The sequence below is a fragment of the Solanum stenotomum genome, unplaced genomic scaffold (assembly GCF_019186545.1).
Source record: "Solanum stenotomum isolate F172 unplaced genomic scaffold, ASM1918654v1 scaffold27263, whole genome shotgun sequence".
NCBI classification, from domain to species: domain Eukaryota; kingdom Viridiplantae; phylum Streptophyta; class Magnoliopsida; order Solanales; family Solanaceae; genus Solanum; species Solanum stenotomum.
The window spans coordinates 62,746-90,117 of record NW_026029438.1 but is presented as its reverse complement, the minus strand read 5'-3'; the positions used below and the strand labels follow the sequence as shown (position 1 = coordinate 90,117).

Genomic DNA, 27,372 nt, shown 5'->3' with positions numbered 1-27,372 from the left:
TTATTTATTATTTTGAATGGCATACAGCTAGCTAGTTTGTTGTTTCCTTAGTCACCCATTATGGCTCACATTGTCCACAAAAAACAACAATATTTTCTTACATTTTTAATGCACATCCAATTGTATGTCCACATTTCATCATTAAATAAATGGAGGAATTCCAGGATTTTAATTTGTTACAGAAGGTTATGAATAAATTTGTTAAGTGTTGCAAGCAATAATGAAATTCTTCCAACATATTTTTAAAATCTTAATTTATAAGAAACATGACTTGCAATATTAAATTGAATGAAAAAGAATCATTCAATTTGCATTAACATCAAATGCAACAGCAGTACAACATTATTAAGAAAAAATAACTATGCATTTACACTCAATAGATCTTCAAATTTTTCATAGATCAACATTATATCCAACTAGATTTTCACTGTTCATACATGTAAACCTTAGATATGTAGATCTGGAGAACCATTTCATAGTCATTAGCTTTTTGGAGATTTCAAGATTGTGTTTTCAGGAAGATCAACAGCTCAACAAAAAGGAAGTTCCATTACTATTATCATCCCACATTAACTACTCTCTATCTACCGGTAAGTTGGTTGGCTATGAAGGTTGGCCATAGCAATAGTCCAAAGAATTCACCACGGTCAACAACTCGAACAATGAGATTACACATACTGCTTTAGCATGCTTCAAAAGTACGTCAGCCAGCAAGTGGATTAGCATGAATGGTCACCCGGTTGAGCCTGATCTCTGCAAGGGGTTTATCACCTGGTCCTGTTGGAGTCTGCAAAATTTAGAAAAGAAGTGACTTAGGTGATAGCCAACCAAATGACACTACCGTAAAGGGTCTTATAGAGCAACATATATACTGAAAACCTTAGTTGCGCGGACTCTTCACTTTTGATGCCGCACCCGTCTCGGATTCTTCAAAAATACACTAATTTTGGCGAATCCGACACGCACCCGTTGGCATTTTTGAAGAGTCCGAGCAACATAGCTGAAAACAGAATGTCATGCTATAAAGTCAATATCTCTGTCTGTTTTATAAGTAATAATGCTGAATAAGATCCAAGAATCACTAATGAGCATAGCTGCTAGAAAACGGTAGATTACTCTGCATTCCAAAATGAGCGAGCATCAGTCCGGCCATACCTTTTCCATGAGATCGAGAACCTCAAATCCATGTATCACTTTCCCGAAGATGGTGTACAATCCATTGAGATGTGGTTGCTTGGCATACGTAATGAAAAACTGGCTCCCATTGGTATTAGGGCCACTGTTGGCCATTGCCAACATCCCTCTTGCATTGTGCTGGATGGAATGCAAAACGCACAAGATTCAGAAAATTAAAAAGAGGTAGTCGCTGACAGCTAAGAGTGAAAGAAGACAAATCCAACATGCTAGACGTAATGCATCATCGACATAGTGTAGTGCATGTATAATCAGATCCATATTGACTAGTTTGGAATCAATTTAACCAAAGCAAGAGACCCCCATGAAGCAGTTGAGGTGTCAAACGATTGAAAACAAGAATAAGGGAAAGAAGAAATCAGAACGTTCTTTCTTTTTAGAAATAAGAAATTTTATTAATGGCATCACGTAGATGCAAAGAAATAACAAAAAAGTGATTACAAAAGAAATTTTAGTAATTTAGCTCCAATGCAAGTGAGCCAAATTAATTCTGGGAGCTAACAAAAAAAAACTCAGGGGAACTTACTGGGGAAAGGTAACTATAGAGTAACAAAAGACATCTAACCTTGAGTGCATGATTTGTGAAACTACAAAATATCATTAATCAGACACCAAAGTTCTTATTTAGTTTTTTAACAATAGAATATCATCATTAAATTACCATGAAACAAGCACACTTTGCACTTGCAAAGCTAAACAAACTTTTGTAAAAGGTGTAACAGAGGCTACAGCCCATATTACAGAATCTCCTAGGTCTATGGGATCACCAATAACAATGTTCTATATCAAGAACAGATCAAACTTCATATTGTAAAAGGATGATTTAGGAAGTTGCTGAATATATTAGACATGCATCCATAAGAACAAATGTTGCAACAAATACCTTGAGAGACTCCCTTATCTCATCATTGAACTTTTTTCCCCAAATACTTGTCCCACCTTTCCCTGTACCTGTTGGGTCACCACCTTGGATCATGAAACCCTTTATGTTTCTATGAAATATGGTCCCATCATAATAATCACTTGAGCATAACGCCAAGAAATTCTGCAACCAAAGGGCACTTAACGTTACTACCAATCGTCCAATTAAAACAAACACCAAATATTACTAGTTTCACCACTCAACCTAATTAAAAAACGACTGCTTCCAGATAAAAATGGAACGAAGTATAAACCAAAAAAAAGTTAATAATTCTGAAAGCAAACATGGCTTTAAAGGAGTAAGCAAAATATCATGATACGAGAGGACTTTCAAGTTTCAAGGAGAATAATAAGTCTACTTATACCATGAAGCTTATGCTTTTTTCGGTTATGAAATAATGTTTACCGCTTCATAAGTCCCTCTATGTACCCAAGCATATGGATTAGGAATTGGAAAAATATTACTTCATGCACTTCGTCGCATGGGATTGAACATAGGTATTATACAATGGTACACATCATACGCGAGAAATTTGAATTACAAGTTTTTATGTACCTGAACGTAGCATAGGCCTATGGATTAGGAAATAGAAATACTGTATCAGACACTAGGTACTGGGTAGTATGTAAATGAATATAAGTGATGTGCAACAGTAAATATATTAGAAATGAGTAACTCAATGTTTTAGACGTTTTTGATGTAGTTCAATAGATCTCAACAAAGTCATACCGATATCCTAGCTGTTGAGACAGGAACATTAATGTGAGAAAACCCGGTAATTGATTGATTATAGAGATATCCTTATCAAAAAATGATTGATTACAGAAATATATAATTTTTGTAACTTTCTGCTATAATGGTGACATTAAAATTGAAAAGCCAATCACGCTAGATAGATCCATATGCAGAATATACACCATCCAATAAGAGCAAACAAATTTCTCTGTGCCTGCATGGGTGTGGGTGTGTATCACAGATATATCAATCAAGTAAGCATATGCTGCGGGCATCTGATCTAGGCCTGACAAAGAAGTAATCATCATTAGTTGCCTATGTTCCATCATGATTTGTTTCAACTAACTACTATAAAAAAATGTTGTTTCAATTAGTTGAGGTAAGCAAGTTCAGAAATGTGGCTATGATGTTTGTTATTTAATGCTAATGGCATTTTCTCGATTGTAACCTCTCATGTTGAAGATAATATGATCTGTTACTTTGATTTGTGAGTTTACAATCATGGTCTATTTCTATTTTTTATAGACTGATGGAAGGAAGCACTTTTCTTTGTCTTGCGATGAAAATTTATAGACATACAAGAAGAAATGGGATACTTCCAACCAAAGCTGGAAGAAAAAGATTTTAGGCTCTCTCTCTCTCTCCAACGGCTTTCTCTCCATACCCCAACGGCTTTCTCTCCGGCGACGCCGGCGAAACCGACAGACACCAGCGCTGCTCCGACCAGGCGGCAGCTCCGACGGGATCCTCTTTCTCTTTCCCTCTTTTTCTTTTTCTTTTTCTTTTTCGTTCTTCTTCTTCTCCGTCTCCAGCAGCTGACGAGGACCACCAGCAATCACAGAACAGCAGCAGCAGCAGCCGGCGACAACCCACGACAGCAACAGATCCGGTCGACAGCAACCAGCGAGAGCCAGCTCTGACTCCGGTGAGCTACCGGCCAAACAACAGTGCACCAGCAGTGCTACTGTTTGTCGCCGGAGACCAACCAGATCTGGCCGGAAAACTCACCGACCAGGTTCTATCTATCCTGTCTCTCTTCCTTTCTTGATCTGAATCTATTTTCTGAGCCCTCTCTTGCAGATTTTGTGTACTGTCTACTATTTTTGAAACCTGCTGATTATCTTTTTATTTCTGTTTGGCTTTGTAGTTCAGATTAGGGCTACACCTTATTTAGTTCGGATCAGTGCTTTCTTGTTTTCTATTATAGGCTGGATCAGTGCTTCAACCGGTAGCCTAGTTGTTGCTATCTTGTCTTTTAGATTATACACTTGTTGTAGTATTTTTAAGTATATTCCTGTGTAGATTTTACATTAGTTTCAGTTTCTTTCTAGTGGCTTTGGTATCTGATGGTGGTAGTGAGTCATGTCTTCGGTTGAGGCCGAGGACGAGGGCAAATAGTGGTAAGAGGGCTACGGGTTCCCATAATTTAAGGGTAGGATCATGGAACATAGGTTCGTTGACGGGAAAGTCTATAGAACTAGTGAAAATTCTCAAGAAGAGAAAGATAAATATAGCTTGTGTCCAAGAGACTAGATGGGTAGGGTCCAAGGCTCGGGTTGTCGATGGGTTTAAGTTGTGGTACTCAGGAGGATCAAGGGATAGAAATGGAGTGGGTATTTTAGTAGACGGGGATTTGAGGGAGCAAGTGGTGGAGGTTAGGAGGATCAATGATAGGTTGATGATGATTAAACTAGTCATTGGAGGATGTACTTTGAGTGTTATTAGTGCTTATGCACCTCAAGTGGGCTTGGACGAGGAGGCCAAAAAGCTCTTTTATGAGGATTTGGATGAGGTAGTTAGAGGTATACCAAACTCCGAGAGAATGGTAATTGGTGGAGATTTTAATGGCCATATCGGGGCAACTTCTAGTGGCTTTGATGATGTGCATGGAGGATTTGGTTTTGGGGAGAGAAATGGAGGTGGAACTTCGCTTTTGGATTTCGCTAAAGCCTTTGAGTTGGTGATTGTTAACTCATGCTTCCCGAAAAAGGAGAACCACTTGGTTACCTTTCGTAGCTCGATAGCTAAGACTCAGATAGATTATTTACTCCTTAGGAAGGGTGATAGAGGTCGTTGTAAGGATTGCAAGGTTATCCCAAGTGAAAATCTTACTACCCAACACAAGCTTTTGGTGATGGACCTGGAAATTAAGAGGGATAGGAGGAAGAAGAGGGTTTTCGATCATTCGAGGATTAAATGGGGTGGCTTGACCCCTGCCCTTTCTCGGGAGATGGGCGAGAAGTTGACTGGGATGGGGGCTTGGAGTGGTAGTGAGGATGCGGACACCATGTGGAATAAAACAGCTAGTTGCATTAGGGAAGTTGCTTCTGAGGTGTTGGGGGTTTCTAGGGGTAATTTTGGAGGCCATAAAGGAGATTGGTGGTGGAATGGGGAAGTCCAAGGCAAAGTGGAAGGAGGCGGCTTACACAAAGTTGGTGGAGTGCGTAGACGAGGAAGAGAAACGGGCGCTTAAGAAGGTTTATAAGACGACAAAGACAGAAGCTAAGTTAGCAGTTACGAAGGCTAAGACGGCAGTTTTCGAACGCTTGTATGTCGAGCTGGGGGACAAAGGTGGGGATAAAAAATTGTATAGGCTTGCAAAAGCAAGAGAGAGGAAGGCTCGTGACTTGGACCAAGTGAAGTGTATCAAGGATGAGGAAGGCAAAGTATTGGTGGAAGAGACCTCCATCAAGCAAAGATGACAAAGATACTTTCATAAACTTTTAAATGAAGAAGGGGACAGAGACATTGTGTTAGGTGAGTTGGCGCACTCTGAGAGACTTCGGAACTTTGGGTACTGTAGGTGTTTTAGGACCGAGGAGGTTAGGAGTGCTATTAGTAGGATGAGCAGGGGTAGAGCGACCGGACCCGATGAGATTCCGGTGGAATTTTGGAAGAGCACGGACAAGGCAGGTATAGAGTGGTTAACTGGGCTGTTCAATGTTATTTTTAAGACAGCAAAGATGCCGGATGAATGGAGGTGGAGTACAATGGTTCCGTTGTATAAAAACAAGGGTGATATCCAAAACTGTAACAACTACAGGGGTATCAAATTGTTGAGCCATACTATGAAGATTTGGGAAAGAGTGGTGGAGATGAGGGTGAGAAGAGGGGTGTCCATCTCTAAGACTCAGTTTGGATTCATGCCGGGACGATCGACTACCGAAGCCATTCATCTTATGCGAAGACTGGTAGAAAAATATAGAGAAAGGAAGAGAGACCTACACATGGTATTCATTGACCTCGAAAAGGCCTATGACAAAGTACCGAGGAATGTCCTCTGGAGGTGCTTGGAGGCTAAAGGTGTCCCGATGATTTATATCAGGGCGATAAAGGACATGTATAGTGGAGCCAAGACTCGGGTTAGGACGGTTGGAGGAGACTCGGAACATTTCCCAGTTGAGATGGGGTTGCATCAGGGATCAGTCCTTAGCCCTTTTCTATTTGCTGTGGTGATGGATGAGTTGACGCGGTCTATTCAGGAGAAGGTACCATGGTGTATGTTATTTGCGGATGACATAGTACTGATTGATGAGACGCGGGACAGAGTTAATGCGAGGCTGGAGGTGTGGAGACAAACGCTGGAGTCCAAAGGGTTCAGGTTGAGTAGGACCAAAACTGAATATTTGGGATGCAAATTCAGTGATGCGGTGGATGAGGCAGATGGGGAAGTGAGACTGGACGCACAGATTATTCCCAAGAAAGAAAGTTTTAAGTATCTTGGGGCTGTAATCCAAAGAAGTGGTGACATAGACGGTGATGTCACACATCGCATTGGGGCGGCTTGGTTGAAATGGAGGCTTGCCTCTGGAGTCTTGTGTGATAAGAAAGTTCCACCGAAACTTAAAGGTAAGTTCTACAGAGTGGTAGTTAGACCGGCCTTGTTGTATGGAGCGGAGTGTTGACCAGTCAGGAACTCACATGTTCAAAAACTGCATGTTGCGGAGATGAGGATGTTGAGATGGATGTGTGGGCACACTAGGAGCGATAAGATTAGGAATGAGGTTATCTGTGAGAAGGTGGGAGTGGCCTCTGTGGTGGACAAGCTGAGGGAAGTGAGACTGAGATGGTTTGGGCATGTGAAGAGACGGTGCACAGACGCCCCAGTGAGGAGGTGCGAGGGGCTGGTTGTAGAGGGTACGCGGAGGGGTAGAGGTAGGCCTAAGAAGTATTGGGGAGAGGTGATTAGACAGGACTTAGCTCAGCTTCGCATTACCGAGGACATGACTCTAGATAGGAAGGAGTGGAGGTCACGTATTAAGGTTGAAGGTTAGTAGGGCTAGCGTGTTGTCTTCCCGTGCGAGGGTTTTGGTGGGCAGCGTTTGTAGTAGTCCTAGCCTTGATCTTGTAGTTCTTGTCTGTGATCATATAGTCTTTTGTCGTTTACTGAGTTTCACCTTTCACATTATTTTCTTGATGTTATTGTCTCCTTTGTTGACTATGCACTTTTCTCTTATTGGATACTATGTCATATATAATGTTTCCTCTTACTTTTCTTGGGTTGTTGTACTTGAGCTGAGGGTCCTCCGAAAACAGCCTCTCTACCTCCACGAGGTAGTGGTAAGGTCTGCGTACACTATACCCTCCCCAGACCCCACTTAGTGGGATTTCACTGGGTATGTTGTTGTTGTACAAGAAGAAATGGTTTAGGATAGGGATGCCTAGGCTAAGGACCTAGGTCACCTTAGCAATTGTTTAGGGTTAAGCAGCCAGAAGGATTAAATGGATATGCACTTGAAATTCATATTAGGACTAACCTCAAGGCAATGATAAGGCTAATTTGGCAGAAACTCATACTTCAAGTTGTTACACCTACTGTTTTTGAAAGCTAATGCTTTGTCTCTTAAACCAATGAATCAATGTGACGTAACGGGCTATCACCTCATTGATGAAGTGATACAGTTTAGAGGCGTGTGCGCTTCAAATAATGGTACACGGAGTGATCTCAAGGGTAAACAGTCCATCCTTTGAATCTCAACTTCGAGGAGTTTGGATTAATATCTACATCATAGCAGTATATTAAGTGTTGAAATTAGTTGTTTAATTGAAATTTTATAATTATATATACAAATTCATATATGTTTGGTATCTTTAACTTTTCATAAATTATGCGCTTCACCCCTTGCTTTTCACCTCAAGCCCATGGATTTCGTCTCTTTTTGAGCTTTTAGCTTTTAAAACCCTGGTCATTACAACCTTTTTAGAGTACAAATGAAGGTGTATATCTTTACAACCTTCCTTGGAGCCTGGAGTGCAAAGATCTCATTACTAATTATTTTGCCCTCCTTTTACCCCAAATGAGAAAAACCAAAGGTCTAAATCAATTCTTTGCCAAGCACCATAAATAGAAGTTTTAGCATGTGAATGAGTCATCCTTGAAAAGTCTGATTACAAGGGTTTTCTTAACAAAACTTTACAAGAGCCAACCCCAACGTGTTTGGGATTGAGATGTAGCTGTTGGTTGGATAAATATTTATAAGGTCTTTCCCACCTTATTTTCTTTATAGTATCTCCTACAATTTGCGATCATCATGAGATAACTGTTTGTTCTTCTGTACAGATTCTATCCTCAAACCCAAAAGAAAGAAAAGATTTCAGTTTCTATAGATTGCTTTAAACATTTATTAGAAAAGGAACTTTCAACAGGACCATTTTTCTCAATAGCTGAGAAAAAAACCCAACTTGTTTGGGATTGAGATGTAGTTGTTGGTTGGATAAAGATTTACAAGGGCCTTTCCACCTTATGTTCTTTATAAGTATCTCCTACAATTTGCGATCATCATGAGATAACTGTTTGTTTTTCTGTTCAGATTCTATCCTCAAACCCAAAAGAAGAAAAGATTCCAGAGTCTATTGATTGCTTCAAACATTTATTAGAAAAAGGAACTTTCAATTAGATGAGTATTGAGTAACAATGAAAATATCAACAGGACCATTTTTCTCAATTCCCGAGAAAACAATTATGCTTGTTTAACGAAAAGGAGATCTTGAGTAGAACACTTCTTTTTTCTGGAAAGTTGAATTAGAATAGCAACCCATCCTGCTCTAACACAAACAATTTGTATTTGCAATTTAATAAATTCCCCAAACTCAGCTGCTTATTTGAAATGACATCATGTTTTCTTCCTCTTTTTTTTTCTTTTGGTTATTTGAGGTAAGATCATTGCATCCACTGTAACTATATCTTTTTATGGCTGCTCCAGAAAACTGTTAGCCGACAGAGGTCGGATACACATACTCCTTGTACCCGTTTGGAATAACTATTTACTTTAAAGAGATGTAGCAGATAACTCCTCCAGGCTCCTATGCCACTTACCAGATAGACTATGTTAGAATAGAAATAAGTATTTCCTACTTAGAATAGAAATAGGAATAGGAATAGGAATAGGAATAAAAATAGGAATCCTAGTTGGAAAAGGATTCCAATGTGGTGTCTATAAATAGGGTCTCAATATAACTATTTAGATACACAATTCAATAATATTTTTCGTATATATTTCTCACATGGTATCAGAGCATTGGTGAGAACAAACAAGTCACCGTATGTCTATGTCAATTTCCGGTGACTGTTGGGTCTGATTTTGTTATTTTTTTTTTCTGTGGGTGTTGTGCGAAAACCAACACCACCACAAGGCTCGGAAAGCCCCCGCGACCAAACCCCAGCCAAAACCACCGGAAAACACCACCCCACGCGCTCTCACGCGCCGATCGGAGGTGGCAGTTTCCGGCGAGTTCTGTCTCACGCGCCGGCGCGTGAGACCTTTTCTGATCATATTTTTTGAGATTTTTTTTGACAGTTGGGGTCGTCCAGCCATTCCGACCAGGCCCATACTGTTTTTGACCAGATCCGATCGCCGGAATTAGGGTTCCGGCTATTTCCGGGCAGTTTCCGGCGACTTTTCTTTGAGATTTGAATTTTCCGAGACAAATTTAGCATAATGTCTTTTGGGTGTGATGTTTTTGGTTCCAAAAATATGGGGATTGGAAGTTCTAGCCCTATAATCACTTCAGAACTTTTATTGGGAAGTTCAAACTATTTATCTTGGGCTTCCTCGGTTGAGCTGTGGTGCAAGGGTCAAGGTGTCCAAGATCACTTAATGAACAAGGCTTATGAGGTAGATGTAAAGGCAAAGACTAGTGAGGAAGATGGAAAAGCCAAAGCACAATGGGAGAAAGTAGATGCTCAATTATGTAGTCTCCTATGGCGTTCTATTGATTCCAAGTTGATGCCCTTGTTTCGCCCATTCCAGACGTGTTATACAGTTTGGGAAAAGGCTCATGCTTTATACACTAATGACATATCTCGATTCTATGATGTGATATCTCGATTGACCAACTTAAAGAAACAAGAATCCGATATGTCTACTTACTTGGGACAGGTACAGGCAGTCATGGAGGAATTTGGCACATTGATGCCAGTTACTACGAATGTGGAAAAACAACAAGAACACAGACAAACATTGTTTCTAGTTCTTAATCTTGCTGGACTTCCTCCTGATCATGATTCTGTACGTGATCAGATTTTAGCTAGCCCTACAGTTCCTACAATCGATGAATTATTCTCTCGTCTCCTTCGTCTTGCGGCACCTCCAGTCACAAGGTAGTTTCATCACCCACTGTTGACTCATCTATTCTTGCATCTCAAACCTTTGAAAAGCGTACATATCAATCTATGGAGAATCGACGAGGAGGAGGGCGTTTTGGGAAACCTCGATCCAAGTGTAGTCATTGTCATAAGCCTGGACACACTCGTGATATATGTTATATTTTGCATGGTCCACCACCCAGTTATGATCCTATTATTCTAAAGGAATATAATGAGTTCCTTCGAAATCGCGCAAGTAAACAGACATCTCTACCAGTAGCATATGGTGCTCAACCTAATCAACCATCCAATAATGCTCATATTGCTCAGACAGAATATGATGAGTTCCTTCAGTATCGTGCAAATAAGCAAACGTCTCCACAAGTAGTTTCGGTTGCACAACCTGATGTCTTTGTTGCGGGTAATTATTTTGTTTGTGTGTCGCAATCTAGTACTCTTGGAACATGGGTCATGGACTTTGGGGCTTCTGATCATATCTCTGGTAATAAATCACTTTTATCCGATATTGTTTATTCACAATCTTTTCCAGCTATTACTTTAGCCAATGGGATCCAAACAAAACCAAAAGGGGTTGGAAAAGCCAAACCCCTATCTTCTGTCACCCTAGACTATGTTCTTTATGTCCCTGGTTCTCCTTTTAATCTAGCATCTGTTAGTCGTTTGACGAAAGCCCTACATTGTAGCATAACTTTTTTCGATGATCTTTTTCTCATGCAGGACCACAGTACGGGACAGATGATTGGAACAGGACATGAATCACAAGGCCTTTACTATCTTACCTCTTCAAATTCCTTAGCAGCATGCTCCGTTTCAGATTCCCCAGATCTAATTCACAAACGTTTGGGACATCCGAGTCTATCCAAACTGCAAAAGATGGTGCCTAGTTTGTCTAGTTTATCCACATTAGATTGTGAGTCGTGTCAACTTGGGAAACACACTCGTGCTACGTTTTCTCGTAGTACTGAGGGTCGTTCAGAGTCTATTTTTTCATTAGTTCATTCTGATATTTGGGGTCCTAGTAGAGTCGGTTCCACCTTAGGATTTCGTTATTTTGTTAGTTTCATTGATGAGTATTCAAAATGTACTTGGGTTTTCTTAATGAAAGATCGTTCTGAGTTATTTTCTATTTTCAAAAGTTTCTTTGCTGAAATACAAAATCAGTTTGGTGTTTCTATTCATACTTTTCGTAGTGATAATGCCTTAGAATACTTATCCTCCCAATTTCAGGGGTTTATGACTCACCAAGGCATTATTCACCAGACTACTTGTCCATACACCCCTCAACAAAACGGTGTAGCTGAAAGAAAAAATCGGCATCTTATTGAGACCGCTCGTACTCTTCTCCTTGAATCCAATGTTCCACTGCGTTTTTGGGGAGATGCAATTCTTACATCTTGTTATTTGATAAATAGAATGCCCTCTTCTTCTATTCAGAATCAGGTTCCCCATTCCATACTGTTTCCTCAGTCACATCTCTATCCTATCCCTCCTCGTGTCTTTGGGAGCACATGCTTTGTTCATAACTTAGCCCCAGGAAAAGATAAATTAGCTCCTCGTGCCCTCAAATGTGTCTTTCTTGGTTACTCTCGAGTCCAAAAAGGGTATTGTTGTTATTCACATGATCTTCATCGATACCTTATGTCCACTGATGTTACATTTTTTGAGTCTCGACCTTACTATACATCTTCTGATCATCCTGATGTCTCTATGGTCTTACCCATACCTCAGGTTTTACCTGTGCCAACCTTTGAGGAATCTACGGTTACTTCTACATCTCCAGTTGTAGTGCCACCACTACTAACTTATCATCGCCGTCCACGTCCAACCCTAGTCCCAGATGATTCATGTCATGCGCCAGACCCTGCTCCTACTGCGGACTTGCCTCCTCCTAGCCAACCGCTTGCACTTCAAAAAGGTATACGATCCACTCGAAATACTAACCCACATTATACCTTCTTAAGTTATCATCGTCTATCATCACCCCATTATGCATTTGTGTCGTCTTTGTCCTCTATTTCCATTCCTAAGACTACAGGTGAAGCACTTTCTCATTCTGGATGGAGGCAGGCTATGGTTGATGAGATGTCTGCTTTACATAAGAGTGGTACTTGGGAGCTTGTCTCCCTTCCTGCAGGTAAATCTACTGTTGGTTGTCGTTGGGTTTATGCAGTTAAAATTGGTCCAGACGGTCAAGTTGATCGACTTAAGGCTCGCCTTGTTGCCAAAGGGTATACTCAGATATTTGGGCTAGATTATAGTGACACTTTCGCTCCTGTGGCTAAAATTGCATCTGTTCGTCTTTTTCTATCTATGGCTGCCGTTCGTCATTGGCCTCTTCATCAGTTGGACATTAAGAATGCTTTTCTGCATGGTGATCTTGAGGAAGAAGTCTATATGGAGCAACCACCTGGTTTTGTTGCTCAGGGGGAGTCTAGTAGCCTTGTATGTCGATTGCGCAGGTCACTCTATGGTCTAAAACAGTCTCCTCGAGCTTGGTTCGGGAAGTTCAGCACAGTAATTCAGGAGTTTGGCATGACTCGTAGTGGAGCTGATCACTCTGTGTTTTATCGGCATTCTGCACCAAGTCGATGTATCTATTTGGTTGTTTACGTTGATGATATTGTTATCACCGGTAATGATCAAGATGGTATCACCGATTTGAAGCAACATCTCTTTAAGCACTTCCAAACTAAAGACCTTGGCAGATTGAAGTATTTTCTAGGTATTGAGGTTGCTCAATCTAGATCAGGTATTGTTATTTCTCAACGCAAGTATGCCTTAGACATTCTTGACGAGACGGGAATGATGGGATGTAGACTTGTTGACACTGTTAAGCCCATCTTGGTCCATTAAACTTAGAAATGCAAAGTAAGAGAGACTTATAGTCAAACTGGAAGACATTTGGGCTAAATATGGCTTGTCAAAAGGAAAATTTAATTAAAAAGTTTTAGTAACATTTAAGCATGAAGAAGTTCAGCAGGAGAGAAAATGGAAGAACAGTACAGGCATTAAACAAAATATACAGATGAATGGTAAATCCTTCCTTAACAATGAATCAAGACAGCATAAATAAATGTCCACGGATATTCATAATATAAAGATCTTATAAGATCAACCCTGAGTCCCTGACTGCGTTAAACCTGTTTTCAGATCCCCAACAGAAAAACCTTTGCATTTATATAATAGGGAGGAATAAATGGCTTTGGGGATGTTACATGGCTAATAATGATATCTGGAGGAAGCTGATTATTGCTATATATTGTGAGAAGGATGAGTGTAGCCACAATAGATGAATGCTAAAGGGAGACTCTGGAAGGTAAAGATACATTTTGTCTCAGGTAAAAGCTGTTATAGTATACTGTTGAAGAAGATAGGTCATAGGGATAATATTTGGCCTAGGAAGATAATTTGGAAAACAAAAGCTCCAATTATCGTTAGCTTGTTCAGGTGGACTGCAATCTGGCGAGTATGTCTAACTAAAAACTATTTACAGAAGAGAGGGTTTTCTTTGTGCAGTAGATGCTACTTGTGTTAAGAAGACCTGGAAACTGCCGCATTTTATTTGTGTCAGGAGCTTATTATGATGCTGGACATCTCAAAGGGTACCCAGAGAGTGAAGCAGATATGGTAGATCACCCCACTGTGCATCTTCTGAACCTTATGGATGGAGAGAAACAAAGCGTGAAGGCCATCAAATTCACATCTCTAGAGCCGGAATTAAATGTTTGCATGATCTGTTTTATTGGTGTAAAAGCAATTTATTAGTTGGTCTAGACCAATACGTGGATTTTCTAGAGCTGTTAGGAAGAATAGAGTAGCAACTTGTATGTTTGGTCATTGTATGAGTCATGTTTTCTTTTATACCAACTAGGTAAACTTCCAATAAAACTTTACCTTATAAAAATAATGTAATAATTATTATCAGATGGACGCAACAAATGATTCCTCATTGCTAAATATCCAACACATATAATGAAGGGAAGAAGCCCATGTGTCTGGAGCTATGCCACTGAAGAATCATTAACATTTGGGGATTACAAAAAATAATGAATTCTCAGTGAGTAAGTAGAGAATACCTAGGGCAGGAGACAACTCTCTCAAAGAAATTAGGCAAATAGCCCCCTAACCTCAAAGGACAGGGTGCCTACTCACAATCATATCACAGTGACCAAGCTTGGACTACTTTTTATGAAAACTACACATCCACTCAAAGTCCTAAGACCGTGTATGAGAAGGGATGAAGCCCGCACAGTGCTCAAAGAACAAATAAGTTGGTGACTTGATGATAGGGGAGTAGGGGACCAAAGCCCCCTGTGCAAGGTAGCAAACTCTTTCTACTAGAACAAACACGGGAATTAAAACTATTATCAAATGCGTTGATCAAAGGATTTTACCTCTGCTGGACCTAAGCTGTAAAGTGGGAACCATAAAAGGTTAAGGCCAAAACTACCACTCAGTACTATATGCCACCAAATTGGAAGAAAACAAAACTATCAAATTGCAAACAAAGTTCTTAACTTTTTGCAATCAATTTCAGGCAAACATAGAAACAAACAGCTAATGAACCCCCATCCCACCCCCACCAGCCAGAGCTAGAGTGCCGCAATGGGATTCAAATCACCTTCCTCAAAATATTACAACATATATACACTGTCAAAATCATTTTTTATATATAATAGATGTTGAACCACCTTGAATTTTTATTATATATAGGTCTTTATATTTTGAATCCCCTTAGTGCAAATACTGGTTCTGCCACTCCCTCAATCGCCAAGACGACTACGACCACAATAACATACCCAGTAAAGTCCCTCAAGTGAGTTCTAGGAGGGTAAAGACCCACCCAAGAATTGTTAATGTCTTTCAGAATTAGAATAACTAGTCACACTCTATGTCTACAATAGCCAGATTCTTCGAAACCCTTCTTAGAGAAAAAGTGAAAAAGGAGACAAGAATTCAACTTTAGCTTACTTACAACAAAATTAATATCATAAAAAAACAAACTTTAAAAGAAAATTAAGAACCTCTGCAGTTCTTGGCACTTCATCACAGAAGATTTCGCACTTGATGTCACCTAGATTTGTATGAAGTGTCACCGACTGCAAAAACACCAAACATTTGCTAAATTTATCAATTTCAATTTCAATAACAATAATAAAACACAAAAAAAGTATCGCAAAAGACCTGAAAAACACACCATGTTTTGCTGCTTGTATATTCAGATTACTGGAGCTGACAGGGAGCTGTTCTCTGCTTTAATAGGAAAAAAAAAAAGCAAAAATTGACCCGAAATCTGACCCGACCCTTTTTCTCAATTAGTCTTTCGGGTTTTTCTTTTTACCCTTTCCACCCAATCCTATATAAAAACCCTAATAACCTAAAACAGAGTAAAAAAAAAAAAAAAATTGCCGCCTCTTCACAACTACCTTTTCCCGCGTTTTTTCTCACTTATTCTTCCTTTCCAACTATCAATGGAGGAAAAGATAACAATAGCAGTTGATTGTTCCGGTGAATGGGTTGAGTCTAATTATCGTTACATTTGGCGTTGGAAAAACAAAGAAACGGCACATACAGTAGCAATGCATGTGGATCGAGAAGTCATATAGGAAGATTTTGTAATTAAAATCATTTCGGATTGTAAACTAAATTGTGAACCGAAAGATCTTATCATCAGTTTGATGTATCGTTGCTTTGAAGACGAACAAGCGCTTCCTTTTAGGATAAATGATCAAAGCAGTTTGAGTACTTATTTGGAACATGGAGATAGAGCAGTTTTAAGGGTATATATAGGTGAAAGATGGATCGAGAATCGTCAAGATCATGATGAATGTGATTGGGTGAATATGGATATTTCAGACAAAGAAAGTGCATGTGAAGTGTATTCTTCTTCTTATGATTCTATTTCTTCTTATGATTCTATTGAAAACTGCGTATAATCATGTTCAAGATGATGAAACGGATTTGATGGGAAGAGGAGGAGCTAAGAAGAGACGAAAAGAAATCGGAGAAAAATAAGTGTTCTGTATGCAATGAGGTTGGCCACTATAGAACAACATGCTCGAAGCGAAATGCTCCATACTAATAGATTTAATATCGTAACTATTGTTTGTAATTTGTCAACTTTTTAAATTTCTATGCAATGTAGATTTTGAACAATCTTTCTTATTAAATATGAAATCGCATGTGTAATTGTTGTTTTATTTTAATTCTCTCAGCAACTATTTTTAGCAAGTTATTGAATTTGTTGCAGCAACTAAAATACTTATCGTCATTGTTAAAAATAAATTATTAGCTTAATTGTGTAAGATCACCACTAATTGCATGTCTAGGTACTATAATATATCAAAATATTTTATTTATCATTTAATATGATTGATGTAATCAGATTATTTAATTAAGATTGACAATGCATGTAACTACTATGTAATTGTATACGATCATTACTAAAATCAAATCTTTAATCTTTTTTTAATATATTTTTTAAAATATTTTAAATTTTGATTTATTTATCGTAGTTTTAAATATTTAAATTTTATTTTTAAATTAAAAAAAAATTAAGTTAGTATATCTAATTACGATCAAAATTTCAATCGTTAAACTTAGAAGAAGAAAAAAAAAGTAAAGTTGAGAGTTGAGGCGTCTCAAAATCAATTTTTTGGCTTTTAAGTTTTAAAGTATGTTTAGCAAAGTGCAAATATAATCATTTTAGGACCCTAGGTTAAAAATAGGGCAAACTACATAAATCCCACTGGTTTAGGTCCTAATTACTAAGATTCCCGATAGTTTCAAATATTACTTCCTCTACCATATTTTCATACTTAGGATACATAAGATTAAATCTGGAGATACATGTATGAGATACATATTTTATTTGTTTGAATTAATAGGTTGTAACCAATTTCCTTAATTAGAGGAGTAATTAAGGATATATATGAATAATTAATTCTGAAAATTTAAATTAATCAAATCGCTTATCATAAGGCGGAAATCAAGGAGTGTATCTATAATTAATTAATTTCAATTTATTATTTCAAAATTATCCTTTGAAATAATAAATTCATTATATTATTAGTAATAAACAAAAGCATGTATATCTTGGTCATGTAATTTGATTAATTTCATTTAGTACTCTTAAAATAATAAATTCGTTAATTTGATGTATCTATTATCTATATATGATGTATCCAACAAACTAAATACTTAGATACATGAGTATNTATATATAGCCACTCAACTTTACTATACAATCATTATTAAATATTTTTAATAAATTCCTTTAGGTAATATTAATGGAAGAATCAATGACAATAGCTGTTGATTGTTATGGTGAATGGATTGAGAAAAACAATCGATTTATTTGGCGTTGGAAGGATGGTGACATGTCAGAGTCAGTATTGATGACCATCCAAAGGGATATTTTGTATGATGATTTTGTGAACTCAATCATTAGCTATTGTGGACTAAATTGTCAACCAAATAATCTTGTCATCAGTTACATGCACAAGTCTTTTGAAAATCAGAGGGTCCTGCCTTTTAAGATAAGCAATCAACTTCGTTTGGGTGCTTATCTGAGTGATGCAACTAGGCCCGTTTTAAGGGTGTACATTGTTGAAAAATCGATAGAGACTGAAAATGTAGGACATGACCAACAAAATCTGTTAAATGATGAATTGAATGGGATGAAAATGAATATTCCAGATGATGAGATTGGACATGATGTGGAGGAGGACCAAACACCTACACCTATTGTTGATATAAGGGGCAGTTCTCAGTTAAAACAGTTGAACAATCTTCAAGATGATGAGACAGGTTTTTACATAGGAATGACATTCAAAAACAAAGATGAACTAATCACTTCATTGCATATTGCTTGCTTGAAAAAAGATTTCAGACTTGCAAAGGTGACTAATTCGCGTAGTGTGTATTGTTTTAAATGCGCACACCCAGAGTGCAAGTGGTGGTTGAGGGCTGTGAAATTCAAAAGTTCTGACAGATTTTGTATTAAAATTTATAAAAAGTATCACACGTGTGGTTCAGAGCATATTACGAGTCATAATCCACATGCCACAACAAAAGTCCTTGGTAAATACTTCAAAAATAGTTTTCCTAATGGTAAGGGTCCATCTACAAGAGATATGACCAATCAACTCCGTATAGAATTGGGTTGTAAGGTGAGTTATTGGAAGATATATAAGGCTAGGGAGATTGCAAAGTCTTTGGTTAGGGGAACACATGAGCATGGGTATGGAGTGCTTGATGCATACCGCTATATGCTTGAGTCCGCAAATCCAGGAAGTAAGACGGCATTGCAGGTTGATGAAAATGGAAAGTTCAAGTACTTTTTTGTAGCCTATGCGGCTTGGATTCAAGGTTTTCAACAATTGAGAAAAGTCATAGCCGTTGACGGGACATTCTTAAAGAGCAAATATGAAGGAGTTTTACTATCGGCGGTGGCGCAAAATGCAGAGAATCACATTTTTCCGGTGGCTTTTTGTGTAGTGGATAAAGAATGTGATGCCTCGTATCAATATTTTTTTGAACAAATGAGAAGTTATGTAGATGATACCGATGAGCTGTGCATAATTTCTGATAGACATTCAAGTATTCGAAAGATGGTTTCAATTGTGTATCCATCAGCTCATTATGGTTGTTNGGGGGGGAGATATATAGTTGGTGAAGGAGATTGAGGGAGGTTAATTGTTAATGTACCTTCTATTAAGGAGTTTAAATTTTAAGATAATTATTCAATATCATATCTAATTTAACTTTTTAAAATATATGATATAATTATTAAAAAATGGTATTAAGAGTAATATTTTTAAACTATAGATAATATATGTATATATGGTAGTTACGTATGTCTAATTATGTAGTTTTTCCTTAAAAATAACCAAAAATTGGATGATATTTAAAGTTTAATCAGTTCATAAGTAATGAGTTTTTAATTATCGATAATACATAGGAAAACAATATATACCGAAAGTTTAAATATAAAGTATTATGTAAATTTGTATTATCTTTGAAAACTTTTGTTTTAATCTGAGATTCTTCTAAAGTAATCTGATTTTTAATACTTTTATTCACAAAACTTAATTTTTTTCTCGAATAAAATGCCCGTTCATATTTCAAAAACTTAAATTTATCAAATTTCAAGAGATCGAGCAATTATTTGACGGTGTTCAAAACGGACAAATACAAAATTATATGATTTGTCCTCGTTAACATAAACCTACTCCACTGGCACTTGCCTAACGCTTGCTTACTTGTCTCTATAAAATCTATGATTAAATGGGAGCTCGGGTTAACCATGTAATCTTAAACAGATAAGAGTATCAAAATGACCTTATTTGTATACAAAATCACGAAATTGCCACTAAATTACTCCCTTTAACTGCCATAACAGAACAGACTCTTATCAGCTAAAAACTTCTGAAAATGAACAAGTCAATCCCCCTTTTTTCCTTACGTGTAATTATAACCTTATCCATACCCTTTTTCGTCTTTTCACTCCGAACCGGACTACCACGCCTTTCCGACACATGCAACCGGCCGGCGGCGGATCTCCGATCACTCCAAACCGATCAAACGACGGTACTAATCAACGGCTACTCCGAACATCGGATTCCACTTCTCCACTCAATCGCCGCCACTTACGCCGCCGCATCCTCCGTAGCCGCTGTCATCATCCTCTGGAGCAACCCTTCAACTCCGCCACAAATCCTCTCAGATCTCTCCCAAAACCTCTCCCTTTCCGCCGCCAGCGCAACACCAATCACTATCCTCCGTCAACCTTCCTCCAGCCTCAACCTCCGTTTCCACCCTCACACATCCATCACCACCCGATCCGTCCTCATCTGCGACGACGATATCGAACCGGACACAAACTCAATAAACTTCGCTTTCAACATCTGGAAATCCAACCCAGATCGCTTAATCGGATTCTTCGTCAGATCTCATAACTATGACTTAACACATAAATCCTGGATCTACACAATGGAAACCCAGAAATACTCAATCATGTTAACAAAATTCATGATCTTAAACTTCCATTACCTCCATCAATACACATGCAACAAAGAATACTCGAAACTGAAACTCATAGTAGACGAAAAGAACAACTGTGAAGACATATTGATGAACTTTGTGATAGCGGAGCAAGTGAAAAAGGGTCCGATATTGGTGGGTGCGAAGAAAGTGAGGGATTGGGGAGATGCAAGGAATGAAGGTGAAGGTGAAGGTATGAAGGAAAGGGAAGTGGGTTTGAGTAGTAGAAAAGGAGAGCATAGGAAGAGAAGAGGAGAGTGTATTGGTGAGTTTCATAGGTTATTGGAGAAGATGCCATTGAAGTATAGCTATGGAAAAGTGATGGAAGCCATTGGAGAACAAGGTTTATGTGAAAAAGGTGGTAAGTTGGTGTATTGTGATAAACAAATTTTTAGATGAAATTATGAGAATTTTCCAATTTTTATTTTATTTTATATGTTTTTTTCTTCCAATAATGTATAATTCTAAAAAAAAAAGTTGTGTGAAAAACTAAATTTAGAGAAGAAACCATATCATAGAAAAATATATAAGTAAAGAAGATATACTAACAAATAATAGGAGATATATTACATAATATTATTTTAAAAAGACAGTAATAATAACAAAATAATGTGATAATACACAGTACAAGAAATAATATGTAATAGAAATTGAAAGACAAATACTAGAATAGTGCAAATACTATTAGTATGAAAGAAGAAATAGGTTTGGTGCATCAAACTACCACCAAGCTTATTCGGTGGGAAAGTGAAACGATGCATTACTATCTACTAATGTGCTACTTTAGTCTCATCCAACGATAAACACTTTACCTATGCGATAGTCAAATGAGCATTATATTGAGTCATTGAAAATTGAAGTGAGGGAATTGGCTATTTCCCCAATAGAAGAGAAGAGTGACCTAATCACTTAGGAAGAATATTCTTATTCAAGGTCATGTCTTCGATAAGCTAAATATGTGTCATAACTTGTATAATCACATGTCTCTGGTGTCTAAATCACATGTCCCCAATAGAAGAGAAGAGTGACCTAACCACTTTATTTGAACATCAATGTTTGGTTATAAAATTTTCAAATTGAACTTGAATTTATTAAACTTCGAAAACAACTTATAACTTGTTTCGATGTCCAGTAAAGTGCTCCCTAACAAAATCAATTTGTATCCAAAGGGACTCAAACTCGAGACTTCTAGTTAAGGATGAAAGAGTACTTACTCCTACACCAATCCTTATTGGTACTTCATATATTTTCGGGTACATTGAAATGACGAAAAGAAAATTTTAAGTCTTTCAAAAGCGACACCACTTGGATACACATTTTCCCTTATTATAAATAAATTTATGTAGGCAAGGAAATTGCATATTGATTCAATCCATTCTTAAATCACATATGTATTTGCTTTAGTTAGAGCACAAGTACCACCCGAAGATTGTGATAGAATGGATAGTATCTCTTTATTCATAATTAGATGTTTTGGGTTCGTCCAAGACATAAAGAAAAATTATAATTAAAAGTGTTCCACCTTTAATAGGTCATGGTACACAACACGAATTCAGATTCATAAGGGACCCAATATGGGTACGGGATATCGGGAGGGAACAAAAAAAAGAGTTAGAGCACAAGCACAATAGATTCTACTCTTTTTTGGAAAATACTATCTACAAATGGTCCTATGAATAACATAAGATGAAAAATAATCACTCCTATGCAACCAAAGGGTAAAAAAGCATTGCAGCAATATTCTGCAGTGCAAACTGAACATATCCATGTTACTGAGCTCAATTGCCCTCTATAATTTATTAGTATTTTCTTTTGGTGGATAAAGAGGGGAGGCGGCTTAGGCTTTGTTGCTTTATTAACAATATTTCCACCAGCAACAAGCACCAGGTAACACTGTCCACCAAGACTAGAACATTTGAGAAAAAATCACCTATTGTTTTTGTCTCCGCTATCAACTACAGCTATATCAAGGTTTGGACTTGTTCTCTTCCTGTGCATAGAAGGATTCATAAGTTGCCACTCTGGTTTTTGATTCAGGTAGCTCCATTTCTTCACTGAATTCCATTGTCATTTTCAAGAAGTCTCCCTTGTGCAACACTTTCCATTCCTACAAAGCATTTCCATAGGCCAACAGAAAAAATTAAGGACTTGCTTTTACAGAACATTAGTTAAGAGGAAGCAACTTTGACTCTCTATAATTCTCTCTCGAGCACAAAATCTAAAGAAGAAGAATAAAGACTATACATCTGGGGTATTTAAAAGTTTATCTCTATTAAACCANATTTCCAACAAAGGGTGTCAATTGACACCCCTTGGACAAGTGTGGTTCCGCCACTGCTAGCACACACACATGCACATAATTTGGTATGAGGGTTATGGGCCCCTAATATTGTTCCTACTCACAATCCTCCCATTTACTGAAGTAAAACAACTGTGCCTCAACTCGAAGCAAGCTCGGTGAAGCTATATGAATTCATACTTTTTGATTCTCTAAAGTGACAAAAATAAAATCCCTCACTGAAGCTACTACAGAACAATCAGCAACGAAGTTACTCCATTAGTCCAATTGATGGAGAAAACTATGAATATTTTCAAGCTCAAATGAAAACTGTTTATATATCAAAAAATTGTGGAAGAATTAGTAAAGGCTTATTGGAAGATAGATGTTGAAACTCAAAAGTATCAAGCAGCACAATGGAAACATGAGGCATGCTAGAGAACTGCTGTTATCCAGCAAGGGTTAAGTGCACTTGTTTTTTCTTGAATTTCGGGTGCACATAATCTAAAGAAGAAGAATAAAGACTATACAATCTGGGGTATTTAAAAGTTTATCTCTATTAAACCACAAGAAATGGATTTAATTGTTAAAGGTGAAGACAAGATATCAATTTAAGTTGGCCTAAACTTTGGCAATAGACTCCGATGTCTTTGGAGTTCAATGGAGAAGCTTTTCGAAGGTTTGATAGTCAGCCTTTAAATCTCTCAAGATTTTTCAGATTTTGTTATACCCAAAATCCCAAGAACTCAAATTTTCTCAACATTGTCCGTTGAACAGCAGTACTATAGCATATTTTCCCCTAGTTTCCTTTTTGGTTGATCCGATGCACCAGAGCCTCCTTGGGAGGTATCGGGAAGGATTTCAAATGGAATAATATCAACTCATGCACTCTTGCCATTACGAGGAAGCAAGTTCATTGAGTATAAATGTAGAATGAAAAGAAAAGCAATAAAGAGGAACTTTTACCAAAATGGCTCAAAGAACATAAAAAAGTAAGAGATTACACATACCTAACAAGTCCTAAATTATATACGATTACATTGTAGGTTTTGTTTCTACAGTAAACAAAGACTTTATATGTTGGTAACTTATGACACAGCCACAACAAAACTCTATTGGAACCACTTGCGGAAGGAATGGTAAGAGGCCAAGATTCCTGTGTTTGAATCCATGCATGGATCTTCCACAATTTTGTTCTAGATCTCACACTATCCTATTATACGCAGATGCAGAGACACGTTCAGTTCCTGGTCTACTCACAGGCAGAGATATGTAGATTATATGCTTGTAAATTTTTTACCAAATCCCACCACCTACTTTGGGATTAAGATCAGGCAACCAAAAAAGTAGATATAAACCCTGCAACATAATGCATTTTCTAAATGCACAGTCCAATCAAAATGAAAAGAAACGAAGACGGGACAGGAAAAAAGTATATCCCTTCTTCATATATTAGTACAACAAGCAACGAAGGGAGAGGCAGATATGAGCTCACAAATTTACCTCAAAGTCCCATTCCCCATGTAAATCTGGATCCCTCTTGTTAACCCAAACATATGTTTCAACCTGCAATGTCTTGGAACTATCCTGCAAAACGAAGACATACTTTATAAAACTGAATAAAATTGCAAAACTGAAAATAAATTAAACTATCACACTAAGTTCATGCCACAATCAAACAAACTGGAGTGATCCCAAATAAATCACTGTAGATTTTAGTAAAGGTGGGGGGGAAGCAAAACATAAATTGATGATGCACTAACATTAGAATATTTGAAATACGAGGGTTTTCCACGAAAGTTATAGTCCTTCATGGTCATCATTAATTCATTACAAACCTGCCCTGAAACCCCTAATCTACAATGAACTAGAATTTTCATTTTGTCAATCTAAAACTAAACTCTAAACCTATGAGGAAACAATGGTATAAAAGCTCAAAAATTAAATAGAAAAGCATTATATAGGACACGTGGGCGTAAATGCAAGTACTCTAGCAAGAACAGAATTCACTACGTGGTATCTTTTTTAGTAATTTATCATTTGCCTCAATAAGTCCACAGAAGTAATTATCTCCCACGAATAGTTCAGTAGATCCAATAAATAGGAACATTTGAACTATCAAAAAGATCGACTCATGCTCCATATCGTGCTTGAGAGTTGAGCCATAAAAAAGAATACTCATAAATGCCACATTTTTTAAGAACTTCAGTGAATCAATACCATCAGGGAAACATCAACAGTCGTCCTTTCATACTCAACGTCCTCAAATGCATCCAGGATATTCAATTCAGGAACAGTGATATCCAAAAGAACCTGCAATTTTGTTAGAACAAGCGTATTTAGAAGATCTGCAGGAGGGATAGATCCAAAATTTTCAGAAGGTCTCAATGACAATGACAAAGAACTGTATCAGTAATTTGTTCTCACTTCTTGTAGTTAATTATAAGTATATGCAATGTGCCTGGACCTCATTCCATCCTTCCATTCACCATTGAAATCATCAAGCTAGAGTACATATAAGCTATCTTATGACTTACTAAGAGCAAGGGCTCAATGGTTAAGCATGTAATGCTTGTTGATTAGGTTATCATCACACGTATGGACAAAAATGATTAAACGAAAAAGTTTAGAATTGATGTTTGCAGCCATGATGCTTGTAAATGCTCTACAATAACAAAGTAGGACGCTTCAAAAGACCTTCCTGTCAATGCTCTACAAAGAAAGATAAATACACCAAAAACGTAAAAAGGAAACTCTACAACAAAAGAAAATATTTAAAAGTTTAACAAACCTTCCCATTAACTCTTTTGTTCTCAACTGGTAGAATGGCAGGATAAACACGCCCTTTGATGCTAAACCTATGACTGCACCAAAATAACAGAATCAGCGGTTACCGCTAGAAAAATATATCCCTCTATCACTTGGGGAAACAATGCACACAACAACTAAACACAACTTGGCATTGCACACACGCAAAACAGGAAAAGAAATCCCATCACCGAGCATTTAGGTAACAGGTAAAAACACAACTTGAGAATGTATACAACCAAAATTAAAGCAAATCCATTACCAAACATCTCCTAAAGCTCCCATGTAGTCATTTTGGTACACATAAGATCCAGTATTTGTCAGGAATCTTTATTATTATTTTTTTTTTTTTATGACAAGGAAACCCCAGCCGCTAACCTTCTTTGGGTGCGCACAAGAATCTTTATTATTATGAGTCTTATCCTTTTGTTTAGTGTTTTATATGTCAATAGAAAACATAGAGAGCTCCAGTGTCTGAGAACTCTTGATTTGACTTAAAATTATAACTTATACAGAACTAAATTAAACAGCCCCAAATGGAGCTAGATGAAGATTTAGGATTCAAACAGTTGAGCTCGACTAGCTTAGTCATTGTCACTATTAGGTCTCATTAGTCATTTCCAAGCAATATGAAAACAATGCTGAAGGTAGCTCAATCTCATAGAAAAACTAAACACGAGCAGAATCAGTTGCATGAAATTTCATATAACCAGTTTCAAATTCACAAGACTCAAATTCAAGTAGTCCAATGGCAGAGCTACAATAGATTTGATAGAACCTCGTAGCTTTGGCTTAAACATTGTAGTTATGTTAAGGAATTCACTTGATATAATGAAAATGTAGTGAGCAAAAACAAATTGTGGTCCAAAACCCATAAATTTCAAATCTTTAACTTGTTTCGCTTGTTGTTACCTATTGTATTGTATTGCATAGCTAGTTTAAAGAACAGTGTTTGTTTTGATTATTACTTCATATCATATCGTTAAATCCATCTTTAAAATCCCATTTTCCGTAAGAACCAATTTGGTGTGATTGTGTGGCTACCTTATTTTCTTCTTCTCATTTTATCTTTGAAATTTTCTTCTTCTCATTTTATCTTTGAATAGTATCTAATAACCCTACTTTATCCTTTACACTATCTTTTTATAACACTTCTACCCTGTAGTTTGTCCTTCAAATTGCTTCATGTGTGGCGTTATGTAATAATGGAAAACGATACAACATATTCAAACACTCTATTCATCAACACAACACAGTACAATATGTAACAACCAATTCGAAACTAGAACCACAACTTCCCAATACCCATTAGATTTCCAATTTGTCTGCTTAAAAAATTGTGCCAATTCTCAATACCCATTAAAGAAAAAACGAATTTACCCTCATTTTCTACGTACAAATGGAACCATTGATGATTTTAATTAGAATAAAAAACTTACTAGTTGTGGAGGATAGCAGGATTAGAAGGAGGGATGCGTTTGAGAAGAGCACGAACAATGTCGTCAGCTAATAAGCTGCCATAGACGAACACATTGAAGACGGACTGAGGAGAAGACGCCATTAACAATTACCCAAAACGGAAAAACCTGCTTTTAAAATTTTATCCCACTGCTTGTGGTTGTGGTTTCTTAAAAAACTCACGACCCAATTTGCACCCAAGATTTTTGATTTAGGACTCGACTCTTGATCCTGACTTAGACTTTTGACCTTGAGATCCGACTCTCGACCCTTACTTGGGATCTGATTCTCTTGGTCACTCTTGATTCGGGTTAGATCCTGCTTCGA

At 37.5% G+C, this 27,372-nt stretch overlaps 3 protein-coding genes across 3 annotated transcripts; 1 reads left to right on the top strand and 2 right to left on the bottom strand.

Moving 5' to 3' along the window:
- Positions 1 to 284: 284 nt before the first annotated feature.
- Positions 285 to 15,741, bottom strand: LOC125851577 (peptidyl-prolyl cis-trans isomerase CYP18-1). Its single transcript, XM_049531353.1, has 5 exons — positions 15,655 to 15,741; positions 15,482 to 15,556; positions 2,078 to 2,239; positions 1,156 to 1,314; positions 285 to 787 (listed from the first exon to the last, which is right to left on the bottom strand). Exons 1-5 carry the CDS (start codon positions 15,655 to 15,657, stop codon positions 704 to 706), a joined length of 483 nt encoding a protein of 160 aa, XP_049387310.1. The 5' UTR covers positions 15,658 to 15,741; the 3' UTR covers positions 285 to 703.
- A 4,071-nt stretch (positions 15,742 to 19,812) lies between these two features.
- Positions 19,813 to 20,903, top strand: LOC125851579 (glycosyltransferase family protein 64 C3). The gene has a single exon (XM_049531355.1). It carries the CDS (start codon positions 19,893 to 19,895, stop codon positions 20,898 to 20,900), a length of 1,008 nt encoding a protein of 335 aa, XP_049387312.1. The 5' UTR covers positions 19,813 to 19,892; the 3' UTR covers positions 20,901 to 20,903.
- Positions 20,904 to 21,986: 1,083 nt separating this feature from the next.
- Positions 21,987 to 27,353, bottom strand: LOC125851571 (AIG2-like protein D). Its single transcript, XM_049531345.1, has 5 exons — positions 27,027 to 27,353; positions 25,571 to 25,643; positions 25,000 to 25,092; positions 24,283 to 24,366; positions 21,987 to 22,608 (listed from the first exon to the last, which is right to left on the bottom strand). The coding sequence occupies exons 1-5, from the start codon at positions 27,146 to 27,148 to the stop codon at positions 22,468 to 22,470; spliced, it is 513 nt and encodes a 170-aa protein (XP_049387302.1). The 5' UTR covers positions 27,149 to 27,353; the 3' UTR covers positions 21,987 to 22,467.
- Positions 27,354 to 27,372: the final 19 nt, after the last annotated feature.